We start from the raw sequence: 19,444 nt of genomic DNA, 5'->3' as shown, positions 1-19,444 counted from the left end.
TCTTGAAAAAGTAGGCTCCCTCTGGTAGTTTTAGACAGCTGTGGTTTAGACAATATTTACATGTGATAGGACTTCAGTATTTATTCCTTCAGTCTTGTCATTGATGGGTTATTTTCAAGGGATAGAGGAAAAAAAACTTATTTGAGTACCGTTGCTTGTGTCATGTCTATCACAGTTGTGGTACTTTTCTCACTATTTGGTTGACTATCTTGGCTCAGGACCTTACATCTTTCTTTTCCAGGTTTAAATTGGACTAGCTTATTCATTGGGGCTTATCTTTCCTGTAAGTTGAAATTTACATCAAGTTTAAAGAAATATCCATTCTTTTCTGGAGTAGATAAATTTCTTTCAACTGGTCTATGGTTGCATCTCAGCAGGCTCTCATAAACGTTCTGTCAGATGTTCTGTGCAGAGAGTGATGTCCAGCTTGACTCAAATGGAGCAAAACAAACAATGGCATTGGCTGTAATATTTTTAAAAATTCAGATATTGAAATATGATATTTGTTAGTTAAAAAGAATATCAGTCATAATAACATAGCAAAAGAACAAGGAATTCAGAAAAATAAAAATAAAGATAACTGTTAAAAATAAATTCCTTAGTGAACATACATCATATATACAAACATTATATATATATATAATATATATATATGCAAAAATATAAAATAAAATACCCACTCAAGCAACTTTGGGCTCAAATCTCTCTCTGTCAGCTTCTAACTGGCCTGGTCCATCTAAGACATAGATGGGCAGCAGATAGGCAGAACTGATTCTAGCGTTCTAGCCACAACCAACATTAGCAACCATCTCAAGAAGGTCTTTGGGGCCCTAGAATATCTTTGGGCTCAGATTTCTCTCTGCCTGCCAGCTACTTACTGGCCTGGCCCATCTGGGACACAGAGCAGAAAGGCAGACCCCTGCCATCTCAAAAAGGCCTGTGGGGCAACTGAGCAGCTTTGGTCTTGGAAGTCTCTCAGCTTCCTACTCTTCGCCTGACCTAAGTGGGATACAGACAGGGATCCCAGCAGATGAACTGGGTGCAGGCTCCAACATCCATTATTCACCATCCTGAAGAGGCCTCTGTGGAGCACTAGCAACCAACTTCTAGCCTGGAGCTCTTGTTGATTGCTCTCAACCTGCCTGAACCCTGTGGGACACAGACAGTGACCCTTTGGATGGAGGTCTAGTCCTTTTAACATCAGAGACAACTAGATGGCTAGAGGCCAGTGCAAGAAAACAAGCAACAAAACTCAGAGCCATATGACACAACCAGAAACCAGTGATCTTACCACAGCAATCCCTGGAGATATAAACACCCATGAAGCACAAGAAAATTTTAAATCTGAGGGGGAGACCTGGTGGCACTCAGAAGAAGGACAGCAGGTTACGAAGAAGACACTTGATACCCTATGAGCGTATATAGGGTGAGGTAATCCCCCTCAGGAACAGTCATAGGGGAGGGGAATAAGGGGAAAATGGGAGGGAGGGAAGAATGGGAGGATATAAGGGATGGGATAACCATTGAGATGTAACAAGAATAAATTAATAAAAAAAAGAAAAAAATGATAGAAGCCTTAAAGGAGGAAAATAAATCTCTCAAATAAATATAGGTAAATAAATTTAAACAGATGAAGGAATTGAAAAATCCTAATAAGAATTACAGGAAAATTCAATCAAATGGGAGAAAGAAATGAACAAAACTATTCAAGACCTGAAGAAAGAGTTAGAAGCAACAAAGAAAACACAATCTGAGTCAACAGAACAGAACAGGAACCACAAACACAAGCAACACCAACAGAATACAAGAGATGGACAATACGATGGAAGTTATCAATACATCAGTCAAAGAAAATGTTAAAACTAAAAAGTTTCTGTCACAAAACACCCAAGAAAGCTGGGACACCATAAAAAGACCAAATATAAGAATAATAGGAAAAGAAGAAAAGACTCTAAGATTCAACACCCAGAAAATGTTTTCAACAAAACCATAGAAGAAAACTTCCCCAATCTAAAGAAAGAAGTTCCCATAAACATACAAGGAGCCTACAGAACTCCAAATAGATTGGACTAGAAAATAAAGTCCTCACGCCACATAATAATCATAACACTAAATGTACAAAACAAAGAAAAAATATTAAAATCTGTAAGAGATAAAGGCCAAGTCACATATAAAGTCAAACCTATTAGAATTACATCTGACTTCTCAAAAGAGACTATGAAAGCCCTAAGGGCATGGATGGATGGATGGATGTCATGTAAACATTAAGAGATCACAGATGCCAACCCACACTACTATACCCAGAAAAACCTTTAATCATTCTATGGAGAAAACAATATATTCCATGATAAAACCAAGTTTAAACAGGATCTAGCTACAAATCCAGCCTTATAGAAGATAATAGAAGGAAAACACCAACCTAAGGAGGCTAATTATATGCAGGGAAAAACAGGAAATAAATAACCTCACATCCACAACAACAAAAGAAAGTACTCTCTCTCTCTCTCTCTCTCTCTCTCTCTCTCTCTCTCTCTCTCTCTCTCTCTCTCTCACACACACACACACACACACACACACAATAACACACACTCTACCACCACCAACATAAAGATAACAGGAACTAACAAGTACTCTCAACATCAATGGCTTCAACTTCCCAGTGAAAAGAGACAGGCTAACAGAATAGACACAAAACAAGACCCATCATTCTGCTGCACACAAGAAACACACTTCAGCAATAAAGATAGACATTACCTCAGAGTAAAGGGCTAGAAAACTATATTCCAAGTAAATGGACCAAAGAAGCAAGCTGGAGTAACCATTCTAGTATTTAATAAAAAAAGATTCTCAACCAAAACTAATCAAAAGAGATGGAGAAGGGCACATCATACTCATCAGAGGAAAAATACACCAAGATGATGTCTCAATTCTGAATGCCATTATTCATAAAAGAAACATTACCAAAGCTTAAATCACACATCAATCCCCACATATTAAGAGTGGGAGACTTCAACACCCCACTCTCCCCAATAGACAGACCATCAAGACAGAAACTAAATGGAGAATCAATAAAACTAATAGATGTCAGGAATCAAAAGGACCTAGCTGACATGTACAGAACATTTCACCTAAACACAAAATAATACACCTTCTTCTCAGCATTTTATGGAACCTTCTTCAAAATTGACCATATACTCGGTCACAAAGCAAATTTCAGCAGATACAGGAAGGTTGAAATAATCCCTTGCAACTTATCAGACCACCATGAATTAAAGCTGGAACTCAACAACAGAAATGACAGAAAGCCTACAAGCTCATGGAAACTGAACAACTTCCTACTCAATGACTCTTGGTTAAGGGACGAAATAAAAAGAGAAATTAAAAACTTCCCAGAATTCAATGAAATTGAAGGCACAACATACTTAAGCTTATGGGACACAGAGAAGCACGCCTTAGAAGGAAGTTCATAGCAGGTGCCTTTATAAAGAAACTGGAGAGGTCCCATACTAGCAGCTGAACAGCACACCTGAAAGCTCTGGAAGAAAAAAAGCAGACACATGCAAGAGGACTAGATAGCTGGACAGCACAGAATTCAGAGAAGTTCCACAAAATAGAATCAGAAGGAATGTTGCCACATTCTTTCTATGAGGTCACAGCTACCTTGATACCTAAACCACAGAAAGATTGAGTGAAGAAAGAGTATTTCAGACCAATTTCTCTAATGAATATTGATGCAAAATAGTCAATAAACTATTTGCAAACCAAATCCAAGAACACATCAAAAATATCATTCACTGTGACCAAGTAGACTTCATCCCAGGTGTTCATGAGCATTTTAATATACAGAAATCCACCCATGTAATTCATTATATAAACAAAATGAAAGAAAAAAATCACATGATCATCTCCTTAGATGCTGAAAAAGCATTTGACAAAATCCAACACCCATTCATGTTTAAAGTCTTGGAGAGAGCAGGGGAAAAAAAAGGCACATACCTAAACATAGTAAAGGCAATATACAGCAAGCCTCTGGCCAACATAAAACTAAATGGAGAGAAATTTAAAATAATTATACTGAAATCAGGGCTAAGTGAGGGCTGTGTACTCTCTCTGTATCTCTTCATTATAGTACTTGAAGTCCTAGCTATAGCAATAAGACAACTAAAGGAGATCAAGGTGATAAAAATTGGAAAAGAAGAAGTCAAACTATACTCATGGATGATTTGATAGTATATATAGGTGACCCCAAAATTCTACCAAGGAACTCCTAAAGCTGATAAACACCTTCAGCAAAGTGGCTAGATACAAAATCAGCTCAAAAATAATATTGGGCTTCTGGTCAGGCAGTAAACTGTCTTAAGTCAATTTGTACATTTTGGAAGCTGCTAACCCACACTGCTGATTCACTCAGGAATTTAAGTTTTATTCCTTCTCAAGTCTCTGAGGGGCATTGAAGACAAGATAGTATAGTTTCATAACCAAGTTTAGCTGGTTAGGGGACAAGATAATTTTAGATCAAGATAAAGAAGTTAAGCTTTTCGAGTTGAGATAAGATAGATATTGAATCTCATTCAGAAATCTCGACCCAACAAGACAGGAAAAACACTTCAAATGACATGAATGCAGATGGCCAAGTCACTATGAATGTAACATATACAGAACTCATTATTCTCATGATTGTCACATGGTTCTCCCTGCTGTATCTAGTTTGTTTTATACATGTGTAGTAAAATAAAAGTATAAAAAAATAATAAGTAGGCCTCCTGGACACAAATGATAAATGGGCTGAGAGTGAAGGTAGGGAAACTACACCCTTCTCAATAGCCACAAATAATATAAAGTGTCTTGGTGTAAGTCTAACCAAAAAATGAAAGACTTGTATAAAAAGCACTTCAAATATCTGAAGAAAGATATTGAAAGTTTCTGAAGACCGAAAGATCTCCCATGCTCATGGATGGGGAGAATCTACATAGTAAAAATGGGCATTTTACTGAAAGCCCTCTACAGATTCAATGCAATCCCTATCAAAATACCTACACAATTTATTATTATTATTATTATTAATTATTATTAACATATACATTTATATTATCACACATATAAAATAAACTATATACAGCAAGAAGAATCATGAAATGATCAGGATTACATTAATGTTACATTCATAATATTTTTTTTACTTTATTAATTTATTCTTGTTACATCTCAATGGTTATCCCATCCCTTGTATCCTCCCATTCTTCCCTCCCTCCCATTTCCCCCTTATTCCCCTTCCCTATGACTGTTCCTGAGGGGGATTACCTCCCCGTGTGTATGCTCATAGGGTATCAAGTCTCTTCTTGGTAACCTGCTGTCCTTCCTCTGAGTGCCACCAGGTCTCCCCCTCCAGGGGACATGGTCAAAGTTGAGGCACCAGAGTATGTGAGAAAGTAATATCCCACTCTCCACTCTACTGTGGAGAGTGTTCTGTCCATTGTCTAGATCTGGGTAGGGGTTTAAGGTTTACTGCCTGTATTGTCCTTGGCTGGTGCCTTAGTTTGAGCGGGACCCCTGTGCCCAAATCTGCCTAATATTTTCACTATTTGCATTTGACAACCTTGAAGGAAACATATTTCCTTTCTTGGTGAGTCTAAAGTTCTGAATGTAAATCAATATCTATCATTTCTCATCTCTATCAACTTAAAACATCTATCTAGACCTAAATACATCTTAACCTTTAAATAACTAAGCTTAATTGTAAAACTAAACGATCTGGTCTTCAATGCCATCAGAGACTTAAGAAGCAATAAAATTAATTACCTGAGTAAATAGGAAGTGCAGGTTAGCATCTTCCAAAGTGAAACAACAACAACAACAACAACAACAACAACAACAACAAAACAGAGAGTGTTTGCTGCCTGAATACTCACCTAAAACCCTCTTTATCCTTCTGTCCCAGTATATCAGACAGACATATTTGTGAGGCTGGAAAGATCAATTCTCATCTTCATATGGAAAAACAGATTAACCAGAAGAGCTAAAACAATTTCGTATAATAAAAGATCTGGAGGAATCTCCATCCCGGATCTCAATCTATACTATGTAGCAACAGTAATAAAAATGGCATTATATAGGCATAGAATTAGACTTGTTGATCAATGGAATCAAATAGAAGGCCTAGAAATAATACCACACACCTACGGACTCTTGATTTTTGATGAAGAAACCAAATGGAAAATCTGGATTTTATACAATGGAAAAAAAGAGCATCTTCAACAGATGGTGCTGGTCTAGCTGAATGTCTACATGTAGAAAAATGCAAAGAGATGCATATTTATCACCTTGTACAAAACCAAAGTTCAAGTGCATTAAAGATATCAACATAAAACCAGACACACTGAATCTGTTAGAAGATAAAGTGGGGAAGAGCCTTGAGCTCATTGGCACAGGAGACAATTTCCTAAACAGAACACCAACAGCTCAGGCTCTAAGGTTAGCAATTAATAAATGGGACCTCATGAAACTGAAAAGCTCCTGTAAGGCAAAAGACACTGTCAACAAAATAAAATGACAGCCTACATACTGAGAAATGACCTTCACCAACCCTACACTGACCGAGGGCTAATATCCAAAATATATAAAAAACTCAAGAAATTAAAAACCACCAGACCAAATAACCCAATTTAAAAACGGGTTACAGAGATGAACAGAGAATTCTCAGCAGAGAAACTTTAAATGGCCGACAAACACTTAAAGAAATGCTCAAGGTCCTTAGTCATCAGGGAAATGCAAATCAAAATGACTTGAGAGTCCGTCTTACACCTATCGAATAGCTAACATCAAAAACTCAAGTGATGGCACATACTTGCAAGGATGTGGAGAAAGAAGAACACTCCTCCATTGCTGGTGGGAGTGCAAACTTTTAAAACCACTTTGGAAATCAATCTGGTCATTTATCAGAAAATTGTGAACAGTGCTACCATAAGACCCAGCTATACTACTCCTGGGTATATACCCAAAAGATGCTCCACCATACAACAAGGACATTTGCTCAACTATGTTCATAGCAGCCTTATTCATAATAGCCAGAATCTGGAAACAACCTCTATGTCCCTCAACCGATAAAGAAAGTATGGTACATTTACACAATGGAATGCTACTCAGCTATTAAAAACAAGGAAAATTTGAAAAATTCAGGGCAAATGGATGGAACTAGAAATGATCATCCTGAGTGAGGTACCCCAGACCTAGAAACACACGCATGGTATATACTCACTTATAAGTGGATATAAGCCCAACATAGGTGTCTTCTGAGAGACTCCACCCCTTGAGGTTTTGGGACAGATGCTGGAACTCACTGCTGGACTCTGGATGGAGCACTGAGAGTGCTATGGAAGAATGGATGGATGGAAGAACCCAGAGGGCTTAGGAGCCCCACAAGGAGACAATCAAGGCTGGTGCATCTGGACCCGGGGAAGGCTGCACAAACTGTTGTACCAACCAAGCACAATGAACTCAGTAAACCTAGACACCCTGTTCAGATATAGCCAACGGCAGCTCATTCTCCACAGTTGTGGGAGAGCAGGTACTGCCTCTGACATGAACTCTGGTGGTCCAGATCTAATCACTTCCCCTTGGTGGGAAAGCCTGACAGCAAAAGGGATGCAGGCTATCTGGATGAAACCTGGTAGGCTGTGGTCATATGGTGGGGGAGAAGGTCTCTTCTATCATAGGTCTCAGGAAGGGGAATAGGGTGGAAGAGGGACAGAGGGTGGAAACAGGAAGATACAAGGGAGGGGATAACAATCGAGATGTAACCCGAATAAATTATAATAAATTAAAAAACTCTCCCAGTTAAAAAAAAACAAAACCATAGGTTTCATAACATAGGAAAGCCCAACTTTAACAGAAGTGAGGAAAAAAATAGGCAACAGTGTTTCCATGCGGACTCCTTTAGAGGCTGCATTTCTTAAGACAAGGAGATGTGTTTTTGTATAAAAATACATTCAAAGCAAGACCTCACAAATTGGACACATATGTGCTTTTACCTAAAGACAAAGCGTGAAGAAATTGATTCCCCAAAAGACTCCATTAGGAAGTCCCTTTAGGACGGTGACCTGCTCTCCAAGCACTATAGAGTTGGACCAGCCACAGAGAACCTCTACAGTGCCACTGTGTTTTACAGCCTTTTGTGTTGTCATGTATATATACTAAATTTTATCATATAAATTACATTAAATACATACATTAAGTATATATTTATTTTATTTAAGTAACATTTTCTGGTTTTCTATTCCAGGGAGGAATTTAGAAGAAGACTTGTAAAAAAATTTCTACCTCAAGTAGAAAATGTCTGAGACGTTTAGACAAATTTTCACTTATATAAAAAAATACATTCTTCTTTCTACCTTGACTTTTGTGGCTCTGTCTGAGCTAATCTAAGTGGGATTTAAGTAAGACCAAATATGTAGATGCTCTTCTGGTGTCAGCCCCATATGGAGTAGGCAAAGAACACTTGTTCAAATCAACTTACTACACCAGTTCAAGCTTAAGTCTAATGGGAAATTGTACTAATGAATGTCAAGGGAAGGAAAAAGACAAATTACCTCAATGGGCAGTGTCTAGAACTCTGCCTTCCAAACATGAATAGCACCAAGCTTCTTAGAAAGTCTGTTAAAAATGCAGATTCAACTTCAGTAGTAGCATTGGGGCTCAGGGACCTTCCTTTATGATACAGTGATCCTGCGGACATTTGCCAAGCACAGTCATAACCAGAAAGCCTTGGACTTTGATTAAAGCAGTTGCAAATGTTCATTTTCTAGGAAGAGAGATGCAGGCGGTCCCACAAGATTTCCAGAGTAAGTCAGTGACTGGCTCTAGTGTAGAGAAAGATTTGGCAACATTTTACATGATATTGAAAGGTGCAGAATTTCCCTTGAGTAGTAACAGAATTTGCCATAAACATTCAATGAAAACAAACAGCTTAATTTACTTTTTGTTACATTTATTTAAATTTGAAGCTGGCGTAGTGGTCTCTAACTCTTAACATAATAAAAGATTTTTGGTTTACAAAGTCAAAACACCAAGGGCATTTTTAAAGTTTTTTTTTTGGTAAATTACCAAATCAAGACTATTCCCTTTGTATTGTACCACTTTTGTTTTTTTAGGTTCAAATAAACTTAATTCTTCCATTTTCCCCTTTAGTTTTTTACTTATGGAAGTTATATACAATAAACTACCTAATAATATACAATGACCTAGTCAAGAAAATATATGACATAATTTAAAAAGCCATTCTGCCTGAAACCCAGAATTACTTGTAATAAATATGGGGAAATTTGGAGAGAGAAAATAGGAGGTAGATATGATCACACGGCATTGTATACTAGGAATTCTCAAGAACTATAAATTCTCAAGATTAATAAAATTTAAATTAATGAAACTGTGTAAAATAATTTAAAATATATAGATATACACCAATAGAGAAGTTAAAACAAAATAAGGTAATCCTACCTCCAAAAAGAGGCATTTCAAGAAGCCATAATCAAAGAAAAGATAGGCATCATTCCTCACTTATAGAAAAGAGAAGTTAAGAAAATGCTCATAAAGTTTCCTCTTGCCTTTTCTGTCATTTTCTTCATGATTGTATTCCACTTTCTATTGATTTTTTTCCCCATGACAGATAGTGTGAATTTCTATAAACATTAAAAGTCAAAGAAATACCTTTGGAAAAAAAGAAGTTTGAAGAGCTGGTAGATTTTCTGGGATTTTTTCCCATGTGATTAAACAAACAGGAAGCTAAGCATACAATTAATAAACACACGTAAAGTGTTCAACCTAGGTGGCCCTGTTTGCTGTGTCATGTATCCTACTAAGTCATTTGGAAAGAACTTAGGTTGCTTTAAATCAATACAGAATTAGTAAAGCCGCAAGGAAAAACACATACACCAGTGGAATGTTTTCTTCCTGTTTTATTTAGTGTGACAAAAACTTAATGAGATTCCTGAACATTTTATAATTAGAAGCACCAACACTTTTTTTTTAGACATGTCACATTATAATTGTTAAAATACTCGAAGGGTTGATTTCAACAAAGTATAAAAAAGTGATAATTATAAGTGAAAAAAATCTTTGAACATTTTATAAAACAAAGACATATCAAACTGGCGAATTCTGTGTCTGGTTTTAAAGTGAATGGGCAAGAGATTTCCAAGAACTAAACATGCCTCTCCAATCTTTTTTTCAGTGAATCTGTGACTTGCCTGTTTCTCAGGCTGTAGATAATTGGGTTCAGCACAGGTATTATGACCGTGTAAAACAGAGAATCCATCATACCTTGACTGTCGGTTTGTTGAGATGCAGGGAGCACATACATGAAGAGAAGGGGCCCATAGTATAAAGACACAGACAGGAGATGGGCACCACAGGTGGAGAAAGCCTTCCTTATGCCTTGGAGAGACTTCCTTTTCAAAATTGTAAATAGCACTAGTGTATATGAAACCAAGACAGTCATAATGGTGAAGACCTGTATTGACCCAGACAAAATAAATACTAATAGAAGATTAAGAGAAGGGTCAGTACAGGAAATATTATACAACGGTATAATATCGCAATAAAAGTGATGGATTATATTGGAATTACAGAAGGTTAATCTGAGTAGAAACAACACATGAAACAAGGAGTGGAGAAAGCCGCCTACAAACACTGAAACTAGTAGGCGGATACATAGTCCATTGGTCATAATAACTGGATAAAGTAATGGTTTGCATATGGCTACATAGCGATCATAGGCCATTGTACCCAAAAGAAAGCATTCTGTGGTTCCACCAAACGCAAAGGCAAAGAATTGTATCATGCACTCGGAAAGTGATATCACCTTGTTCTTAGATAACAGGTCAACTAGCATGTTAGGAGTCACTGTGGATGATATCCATGCATCTACAAAAGCCAAACTCCCAAGGAAAAAGTACATAGGGATATGCAGCTGGGGGTCACTCCAAATGAGAACAATCAGACCTAGGTTCCCCACAATAGTGATGAGGTAGACCACCAAGAAGAGCAGGAAGAGGGGCACCTGCAGGCCACGGTGATTCGTGAGTCCTGTGAGAAGAAACTCTGTCAGCAGGGTGGTATTCTCTTTTTCCATGTGTTGCTCACTGGACACTGCCTGAAGTGAAATAAAATACATGTAATGGAGCATTCACTAAACGTCAACACAGGGACAGGGTTTGATATGACATCATCTTTACCAGAACGGTCTTTTACTTTTTCAGATCTTCTGGAACCAGGGTTAAAGGTGATTGTGAGCCAAAAGGGGAGAGCAGAAAGAGGCAAGGGAAGCTCTCTAAGCAGAGTGATCAAAGAAAGCAGCAAGAGGGAACCAGAAGGCTGAGTATTGTGAACACTAGGAAAAGAAAGCTAATAAGAGTAACACAGAAATACAGCGTCAAGTGCAAAAACAAATGCTCCAGGGCAGCTGTTTCCAACTTTCCTAATGCTGAGGCCCTTTAGTACAGTCCCTCATGCTGTGGTAACCCCCAAATATAAAATTATTTCATTACTACTTCATAGCTGTAATTTGCTACTGTTATGAATCATAATATAAATATCTGTGTTTTCTTGATGGTCTTAGGTGACCCCTGTGAAAGGGTCATTCGACCCTCAGATAGAGAGCTGTGGATTTACAGAGAGAGGAGAGAAGAGAGAGAGGGGAGAGAGAGGGGAGAGAGGAGAGAGGGGAGAGAAAAAGAAAGAGGAGGAATTGCTGAGAGTTGCAATACAGAAATTGTTAGTGGCTTCAACAAGAGCTGTTTCCTTTGTTGAATGGTATTAAATCATAGAATCATAAGATGTTAATGTGAAAGGCATAGTATGAGAATAAAGAAAGCAAATAATACAGCAGACTCTATCAAACACGAGGAGAGTTTACATTTATCTATGTTTCATAGATCTACCTGACTTTTTCCCTCCGTAACATATTTTTTAACAAGTTCTCAAAAGGAAGAGTAGGCAATTGAAATAAACTGAAAAGAAAAGAGAAGGGGGATGAAAAAGCTAAATTTACACGGGGAATAAAAAGAAAATAAAAGGTCATGAAAATCGGCAAAAGTAACAGTCATAACTTGATAAGTCTAGTAAAAAGCAAGCCAAGAAAAGAAGAAGAAACATGAAAAGTGCACAAAGCAAAATAAAAGGAAACTCAGAGGGTGGTGTGGGGTGGTGTGGGGTGGGGTGGGGTGGGGTGGGGTGGGGTGGGGTGGGGTGGTTTGGGCAGGGCATTTGTCAGAACCCTGTGTTCACTAGTAGCTGCTTTATCAGAATCAATGCCCTTTTTAAAAGAATTCTAGTTTATTTTCTTATTTTCTTATAGATTCTATATAGGACTAAGAGACTTTAACTTGAATTTTTTCTTTTATATAGGTATAGTGACAGTGTCTAAAGGTTCATTCCATGTGATAGTGATGCTTTCTCTCATTTTTAGTAAGTAACAGGAGAAAAATATTGATTAGATACAGACTGTATGAAGAGCCAATGTCAATAATTGTACATAAAAAGCTTACATGCTTTTCAAATCACAAAAACCGTTGAAAATCTTCAAATATGTATCTTTCAAATAACAAATGCTGATATATGTCATGTATATGTGTGTGTGTTTATGTGTATACGCATAAATATATACAAACATATACAAATACATTTAGATATTTTCTCCTAAGGATGTATAATAAATTTTATATAAATTGCTCAGTTATATTTGTATGTATTTGTACAAAATGTGCCAATATTCATCATATATTTTTATATTTATATATAATGGTAAATATTAATTTGTACATATATTATATCTATATTATATATAGGTAAAATATTCAGTGAAGCTATTCTCACATGGGGAGTCATGAAATAATTATTCTCTAATTGGTAGACTTTCTGTTTTAATCAGAAATGTAATTGCCTTGAATGGGGTCTTTATATCAGAATTGTCTAGATATTTCTTATACAAGAATAATGTCATCAATCTAAAAACTGAGTTTTGAAGCACTCATGTTTTATCTCAGCACAACTGATAAAGTCCAGATTTTAGTCATGAAAATGAAACATGCAAAAATTTCAATCTTTTCAAAAGTACCCCTTAGCTATTTTCATTTTGTACATGCATTCTAACATCACTATGCTAATAGATTTTAAACCTTGTGAATTTTAAATCTTCTTTACAAAGATTAATATTAGAAAATATTTTCAATGTTACCAATATCTTCTATGGAACTGTGGAGATCCTTTAAGAGTGTTAGAATTTCTCAAGAGCAGAAATAGCACATGACAGCACCGATGTGAAGATACAGGTGGTTCACTGACACACTTGGATGGCTTTGCTTACAAAATTTATTAGAAAATCCTGTTTATATCGTTGTTCTGTGAACACAGTTTCAACCAATTGCATACATGTGCATTTTTCCCTAGGAAAGAAGACGTGAAGAACTGAAATTCCCCTCAGAATGCCTTAGGATTCCCTGTAGGAAAGAGTGAAGATCACCAACTGGGCATTGCTGATGGAGGTGTGTGTAAAATTCAGGTCTTCCCAGAGGATCGATAAACATCAAATCACTCTGAGCAAGTCTAGCTTAATAAATTAAAATTACACTTAACATCATTATATTTCATCATAAGTGACATGCCTGGTGGTTTTATGTCAACTCTGGTTTAGATATGAAATTGAATGCAGTGAGTGCTTTGATGGCATGTCTGTACTAATCAAATCATAATTTTATTAAAGCACCCATCTACATTTTTTTACAATGGGAAATCCAAAAATAACACTCTACTGATAATAAAAATAACATCTTACATTTGAACATATCTTAACTTCCTAAACTTAATCATAAATTTGATAAAAAAAAAGTTATAGTAAGTAGGTGTTAGCCATGGGGGAAGAAAAGATGAAAACCAAAAACAAATTTAGGATAGCAGCCAATAGCATGCTGTCTAAACAGCAGTGACCATAGATGTTAAGATTTGAATACTAGCCCGTCACTTCTCAATGACTCCACCCATTATCTGGGGAATATTTATTTCAATATATTACCTTTTAGTACACAATAATGTGTAATTGTGTGGGTTTGTATGTAAATGTATATACACATATATTTATATACATTTTTTATTTATTTATTTATTCAATGATTATTCTTTTTTTAAATTAATTTATTCTTGTTACATCTCAATGGTTATCCCATCCCTTGTATCCTCCCAGTCTTCCCTCCCTCCCATTTTCCCCTTATTCCCCTCCCCTATGACTGTTCCTGAGGGGGATTACCTCCCCCTGTGTATGCTCATAGGGTATCAAGTCTTTTCTTGGTAACCTGCTGTCCTTCCTCTGAGTGCCACCAGGTCAGTACTCCAGGGGACATGGTCAAATGTGAGGCACCAGAGTACGTATAACAGAAGAATATCTCATAACAATAATACACTTTATTTTTTGAATGACCATATGGTCAAAACCTGTATTTATAACTCAACTTTGTAGTACAAATTATTTGTTTCCTTTTCTTTCCACAAGTACATCATCTGATCATGGTATTTTTAGAAGGTATGGTAATTTGATCCGTGATAATTCTGAGCTGTTAATAATCCTACCCAGATTGGCTTGATGAACTTTTTCATTGAATTTGCATTTATGGCCATATTTCCTAAACCATATGCTATTTATAAAGTTTTACCTGACATAAGTTATTGCATGTAATCTAGAAAATTACTTAAAGTATGTTGATATGCTCCCGTAGTACCAGTCACCTGAACAAATAGATTGGGGCTAGCCTGGACAACAGAGTGAAAAATGTGCCTCTTAAAAAATTAAAATGAATAAAATACTTGAGTATTTGAGTAGGTTATAATAGGTTATATATAAATACAAAGATATTTCTGTAATAGTCTTGACCAGTCTCACAATTTCGTATTCAGGAGAAATCTTTTTAAACAACTCTCTTCAAATGCCAAGGGATGACACCACACTGATTAAACTTTGAAGGTAAGTACCACGTGCATTTGAATAAATTTTACAAAGAAGCTGGGGTTTTTGGTTTTGTCTTTTTTTTTTTTTTTTTTAAGATAAGCTTAACATTCTCACAGCCAGTAAGCGTCTAGTGTACAGAAAATAAGGGTACCAGGTATAGGATCCCACCTTGTGTGATTGAAGTTAGATCCAGTCAAAGTGGTTGCTACTCCTGACATTCATATTATTATTAAACCATTGAAACCATTATTTTAGCTCTCAGGTTTTACAAGTGATGATGATTACTTTTCTCCTCCAGTAGCTTGCATGTTACCTTCCAGTACCAGGAAAACGAGTCACTAGTGATGAAATGTCCAAGTCAGTACAAGATTGATTTATACATGTTCTATGAAAGAAGTATGTGGTATCTTCAACTACAGAGCCTTACCATCAGATTCTGGAGGGTAACCAATAGAATTTGCAGTAGTCTGAATGTTTTGAACCCCACTACCCATCAATTCCAAAAGAAGACACCCATTTCTGGAACTAAGACATTTATTTATTAGCGAGTGGTGTCTAGTGGGGGTCGTTGTTGCCCCATTACATGGCAATTCTGCTTTATATATTAGGACTCTTCTACAATGGTAGGTAAGCTTCCATGTTTTATTTATCACTCTTTATGTTGCATTCTTTCTCCTATCTTCCCTTCTTCCACTCCAATTTAACTCTTCTTGTTCCAGAATATGGAAAAACCTTAAAATCTCTGAGACCTTTAGAATTTATATGTGTGTGTGTGTGTGTGTGTGTGTGTGTGTGTGTGTGTGTGCGTGCGTGCACGCACGCACACACACACACACACCTCAGAACATCTATGAAGGCCAGAAGACAACTTGTGGGAGCCAATTCTCTCTTTCTACCATGTGAGTTCTGTGGGAATAGAATTTAATTTTCAAGTCTTAAGGCCTCACAATAAGCCTTTACTAGTAGAACCTTCTCACCAACAATGGGCTCATTTTTCAATGAAAGGAGTAACACATTGCATTTTGTGGATCTGTGAAGGCCAAATCACTTCAGTTTTAGAAACATTTATGTAAGGTCTCACATATGTAAGCTACGGTGATACAAACAAAAAGGCACAGAGCAGCAGGACTTTAGATAGCAATTTATAAGCCAAAGTTAAGTGTCACACAAGGTCAGATTTCACTCAAGAAGTGCAAAGGATTAAATTATTCTAATGAGTAATATTTCCTGTTCAAGTTGATGTTATGCGAACGCCTTATAGGAAAGCAGTCATATGGTTACAGTTTAGTCATATCTTTAAAAAAAAAACACAATGTTTCAATATTGGGGCAATATTGGCAGCAATGGAACAAAGTATGGCAGGGAGTCTCTGTGAAGAGGAGTTTTGGGTGAAAGAAAGAATGTTAGACAGTAAGGTAGGTCCAGAATTCTTTCAGTGATGTATTTTGGATATAATAAAATTTTTATTTGGAGGATTGTGAGAGATGAGACTTATGACAGTAGGTGTCACTGGGAAGGATTTCAAATCAAGCATTGTGGGAAATGCATGGCAAAGAAAAATGTAAATATGGTCATAATCAGCACAGAGGATAAGAGCTCTGCAAAACAGATATGGAAATAATATAATTAGCTATTAATAATGTACATGTATATAATCTTGTAGTTAAGAAAATGCTTCAAAAGACTACCAAAAAGAGACTTGATACCCTAGCATCATATTCAAGGGGAGGAGGTCCCCATCAGTCACAGTCATAGGGAAGGGGAATGGGGTGAAAGCAGGAAAGAGGGAGGAATGGGAGGATGCATGGGATGGGATAACAATTGACAAGTAATATGAATGAATTAATAAAAAAATTTTAATGCAAAAAAAAATTTAAAAAATAAAATGCTTCAAAAATATGAAAAGGGGTTTCATTTAATCAGTTTTGGTTATGAATAATTATCTAGGAGCAGCATTTGTGAAAGAAGAGAGTATCTGCAGGCTGGAGGCTATAAAAACTAGAGGTTTACATGAGCAGAGATGAGTAGATTCTACAGCAAGAGCCTCTGTGGCATAAATAGAAATATGTAGGGCATTTCGGTGATGATAGGAGAAAGGCAAGATAGAGCCGAAGATGGAGAGATCAGAGGCAGGAAGACATGCAATTTGTGAAGTGCCAACAGAACAATTATTCTTCACACGTACACACAAGCACAAACACATGTTTGTACGCTCAGTTGTATGTGTTTGCATTTTCATATTCTCCCCCGCTAAAATCTACTTTGTTCTATGATATCAAATGTGTTGCCGTTATTTAATCTTCCATACTATGTATTTGAAGCTTCTAGTTTTTAAACAGACATTCCAATAAGTGTTACCAGAGACTTTAACTCAACAGTTTCATTTTACTTAAATTAAAAAAAAAAAAAAGGCACTCCTTCTTCCCCATTCTGCACTCTTTCTGCACACTTCTCTCAGCTTGTCCAATCTACTGTTGTTGTTGGTTTTTTTTGAACTACTGTCAGACAACATAAAGCATCACTGGAGAAGTCCTTAGATGGTACCCTAGACTATAGAAGCAGTGGCCTCTGTTCACCCATGCAAGCATGCTGAGCTCAGAGCATCACCTTTCAGTTGTCCCTTGCTGTCAATTATCTTGTTGAATTGTCTTTTCTGATTATTATTTTTGTAATTTTTAGGTTGAGTTGCTTTAAGAAGTGAAATTAACCATGACGAAAGACATATTGAAGGCTAGACATATACTATAGATCTGTTTCTACTCACCAAAATAAAAACCTGCCTCCTCCAAACAGATAAATGTGGCATCTCTCCAGACTACACAGCAGTATTGGTATCAAGGAAATAGTATTCAAGTGTGCTTTGTAAGAATATTATTTTTAATTGTTCATACACTTGCATTGCATAGCCACACTGAAAAAGACTAAATAAAAAGCTTGAACATTGGTTTAATTTGTTTTCTGGTGTAATTATTTCATATGTAATAACATTTGTTAGAAAGACTCATATGCTCTTGAGGTCAGTGTGTGGGGTGTGTGTGTGTGTGTGTGTGTGTGTGTGTGTGTGTGTGTGTGTGTGTGTATAACCCATACATGTTTTAAGGAGATGTTAAGTACTTATACTTAAGTCAATTAAAGTTTTAAATGAATTACACAAATGTGAACACATAGTCATATTGAACCTTGATAGTTGTAAGAAGTCTAAGTATTTCTCTTTAATAATTTTGTCAATGAATCTATGACTTGCTTATTTCTTAAACTGTAAATAATTGGATTTAACACAGGAATTATGACAGTGTAAAACAGAGAGTCTATCATATCTTGATCATCTACTGCTGAAGATGCTGGGTGCACATACATGAAGAGAAGAGGCCCGTAGTACAAAGACACAGATAAGAGATGAGCGCCACAGGTGGAGAATGCTTTCTTTATGCCTTTGGCAGATTTCTTTTTTAAGATTGTAAACAGAATAATAGTGTAAGAGACAAGGATGGTTGAAATAGTGAAAACTTGGATTGAGCCAGAAAAAATAAAAACAATTAGGTAATTAAGAGAAGTGTCAGTACAGGAAATCTTCAACATTGATATAATGTCACAGTAAAAGTGATGTATCACATTGGAATGACAGAAAGTTAGTCTCAATAAGAAACCTTCATGAATTACAGCATGAATAATCCCACCTACAAAGGACAAGACTGTCAGACATACGCAGAGACCATTGGTCATAAGTACTGGGTAGAGTAAAGGTTTACATATGGCTACATAGCGATCATAGGCCATTGCTGCCAAGAGGAAGCATTCGGTGGTTGCACTGATATTAAATAAAAAAAATTGTGTCATACATCCAGATAGAGAAATCAGCTTGCTCTTAGCAAAGAAGTTAAGCAGCATCTTTGGAACCACTATGGAAGATATAGATGTATCTACAAAAGCTAAATTTCCAAGGAACAGGTACATGGGGATGTGAAGGTGAGGGTCAGTCCAGATGAGAGTGATCAGACCAAGGTTCCCCACAATAGTGATGAGATAGATCAGCAAGAAGACCAGGAACAGAGGGACTTTCCACAGTGGCTGGTAAATGAGTCCTGTGAGAACAAACTCTGTCAGCCGTGTTGTGTTCTCCGTTTCCATGTCTCCACTGGATGGCTCTGCAATGAATGGCAGGGAATGTAAATGATTGTTTACTAGAATTTATTAATTGAAAAGGAGACTATCAAGGCTGGCAGATCTGGACCCACCCAGGGCGCCTGCACAAACTGATGCACCAACCAAGGACACTGCGAGCAGTGAACCTAGACTCCCTGTTCAGATGTAGCCAATGGACAGCTTGTTCTGCACACGGAGAAGTGGAGGGGAGAGCAGGGACTGCCTCTGACAGGAGCTCTGGTGCCTGAGATTTGACTGTGGGCACCTTGGCTGAGAGGCCCTGTGGGAACACAGAGGATGGAGATGCAGGCT

At 36.9% G+C, this 19,444-nt stretch overlaps 1 protein-coding gene across 1 annotated transcript; it reads right to left on the bottom strand.

Annotated features, from left to right (window-relative positions):
• Positions 1-10,187: 10,187 nt before the first annotated feature.
• On the bottom strand, positions 10,188-19,117 carry LOC311608878 (olfactory receptor 5T17-like; the record flags this gene model as incomplete). Its single annotated transcript, XM_084801469.1, has 2 exons — positions 10,188-11,146; positions 18,191-19,117. 2 exons carry the CDS (start codon positions 19,115-19,117, stop codon positions 10,196-10,198), a joined length of 1,878 nt encoding a protein of 625 aa, XP_084657595.1. The 3' UTR covers positions 10,188-10,195.
• Positions 19,118-19,444: the final 327 nt, after the last annotated feature.

Source organism: Acomys minous (genome assembly GCF_964271855.1).
Source record: "Acomys minous genome assembly, chromosome: 11".
Classification (NCBI taxonomy): domain Eukaryota; kingdom Metazoa; phylum Chordata; class Mammalia; order Rodentia; family Muridae; genus Acomys; species Acomys minous.
The sequence above is the reverse complement of the archived record's forward strand: the minus strand, read 5'-3'. Positions and strand labels throughout refer to the sequence as shown.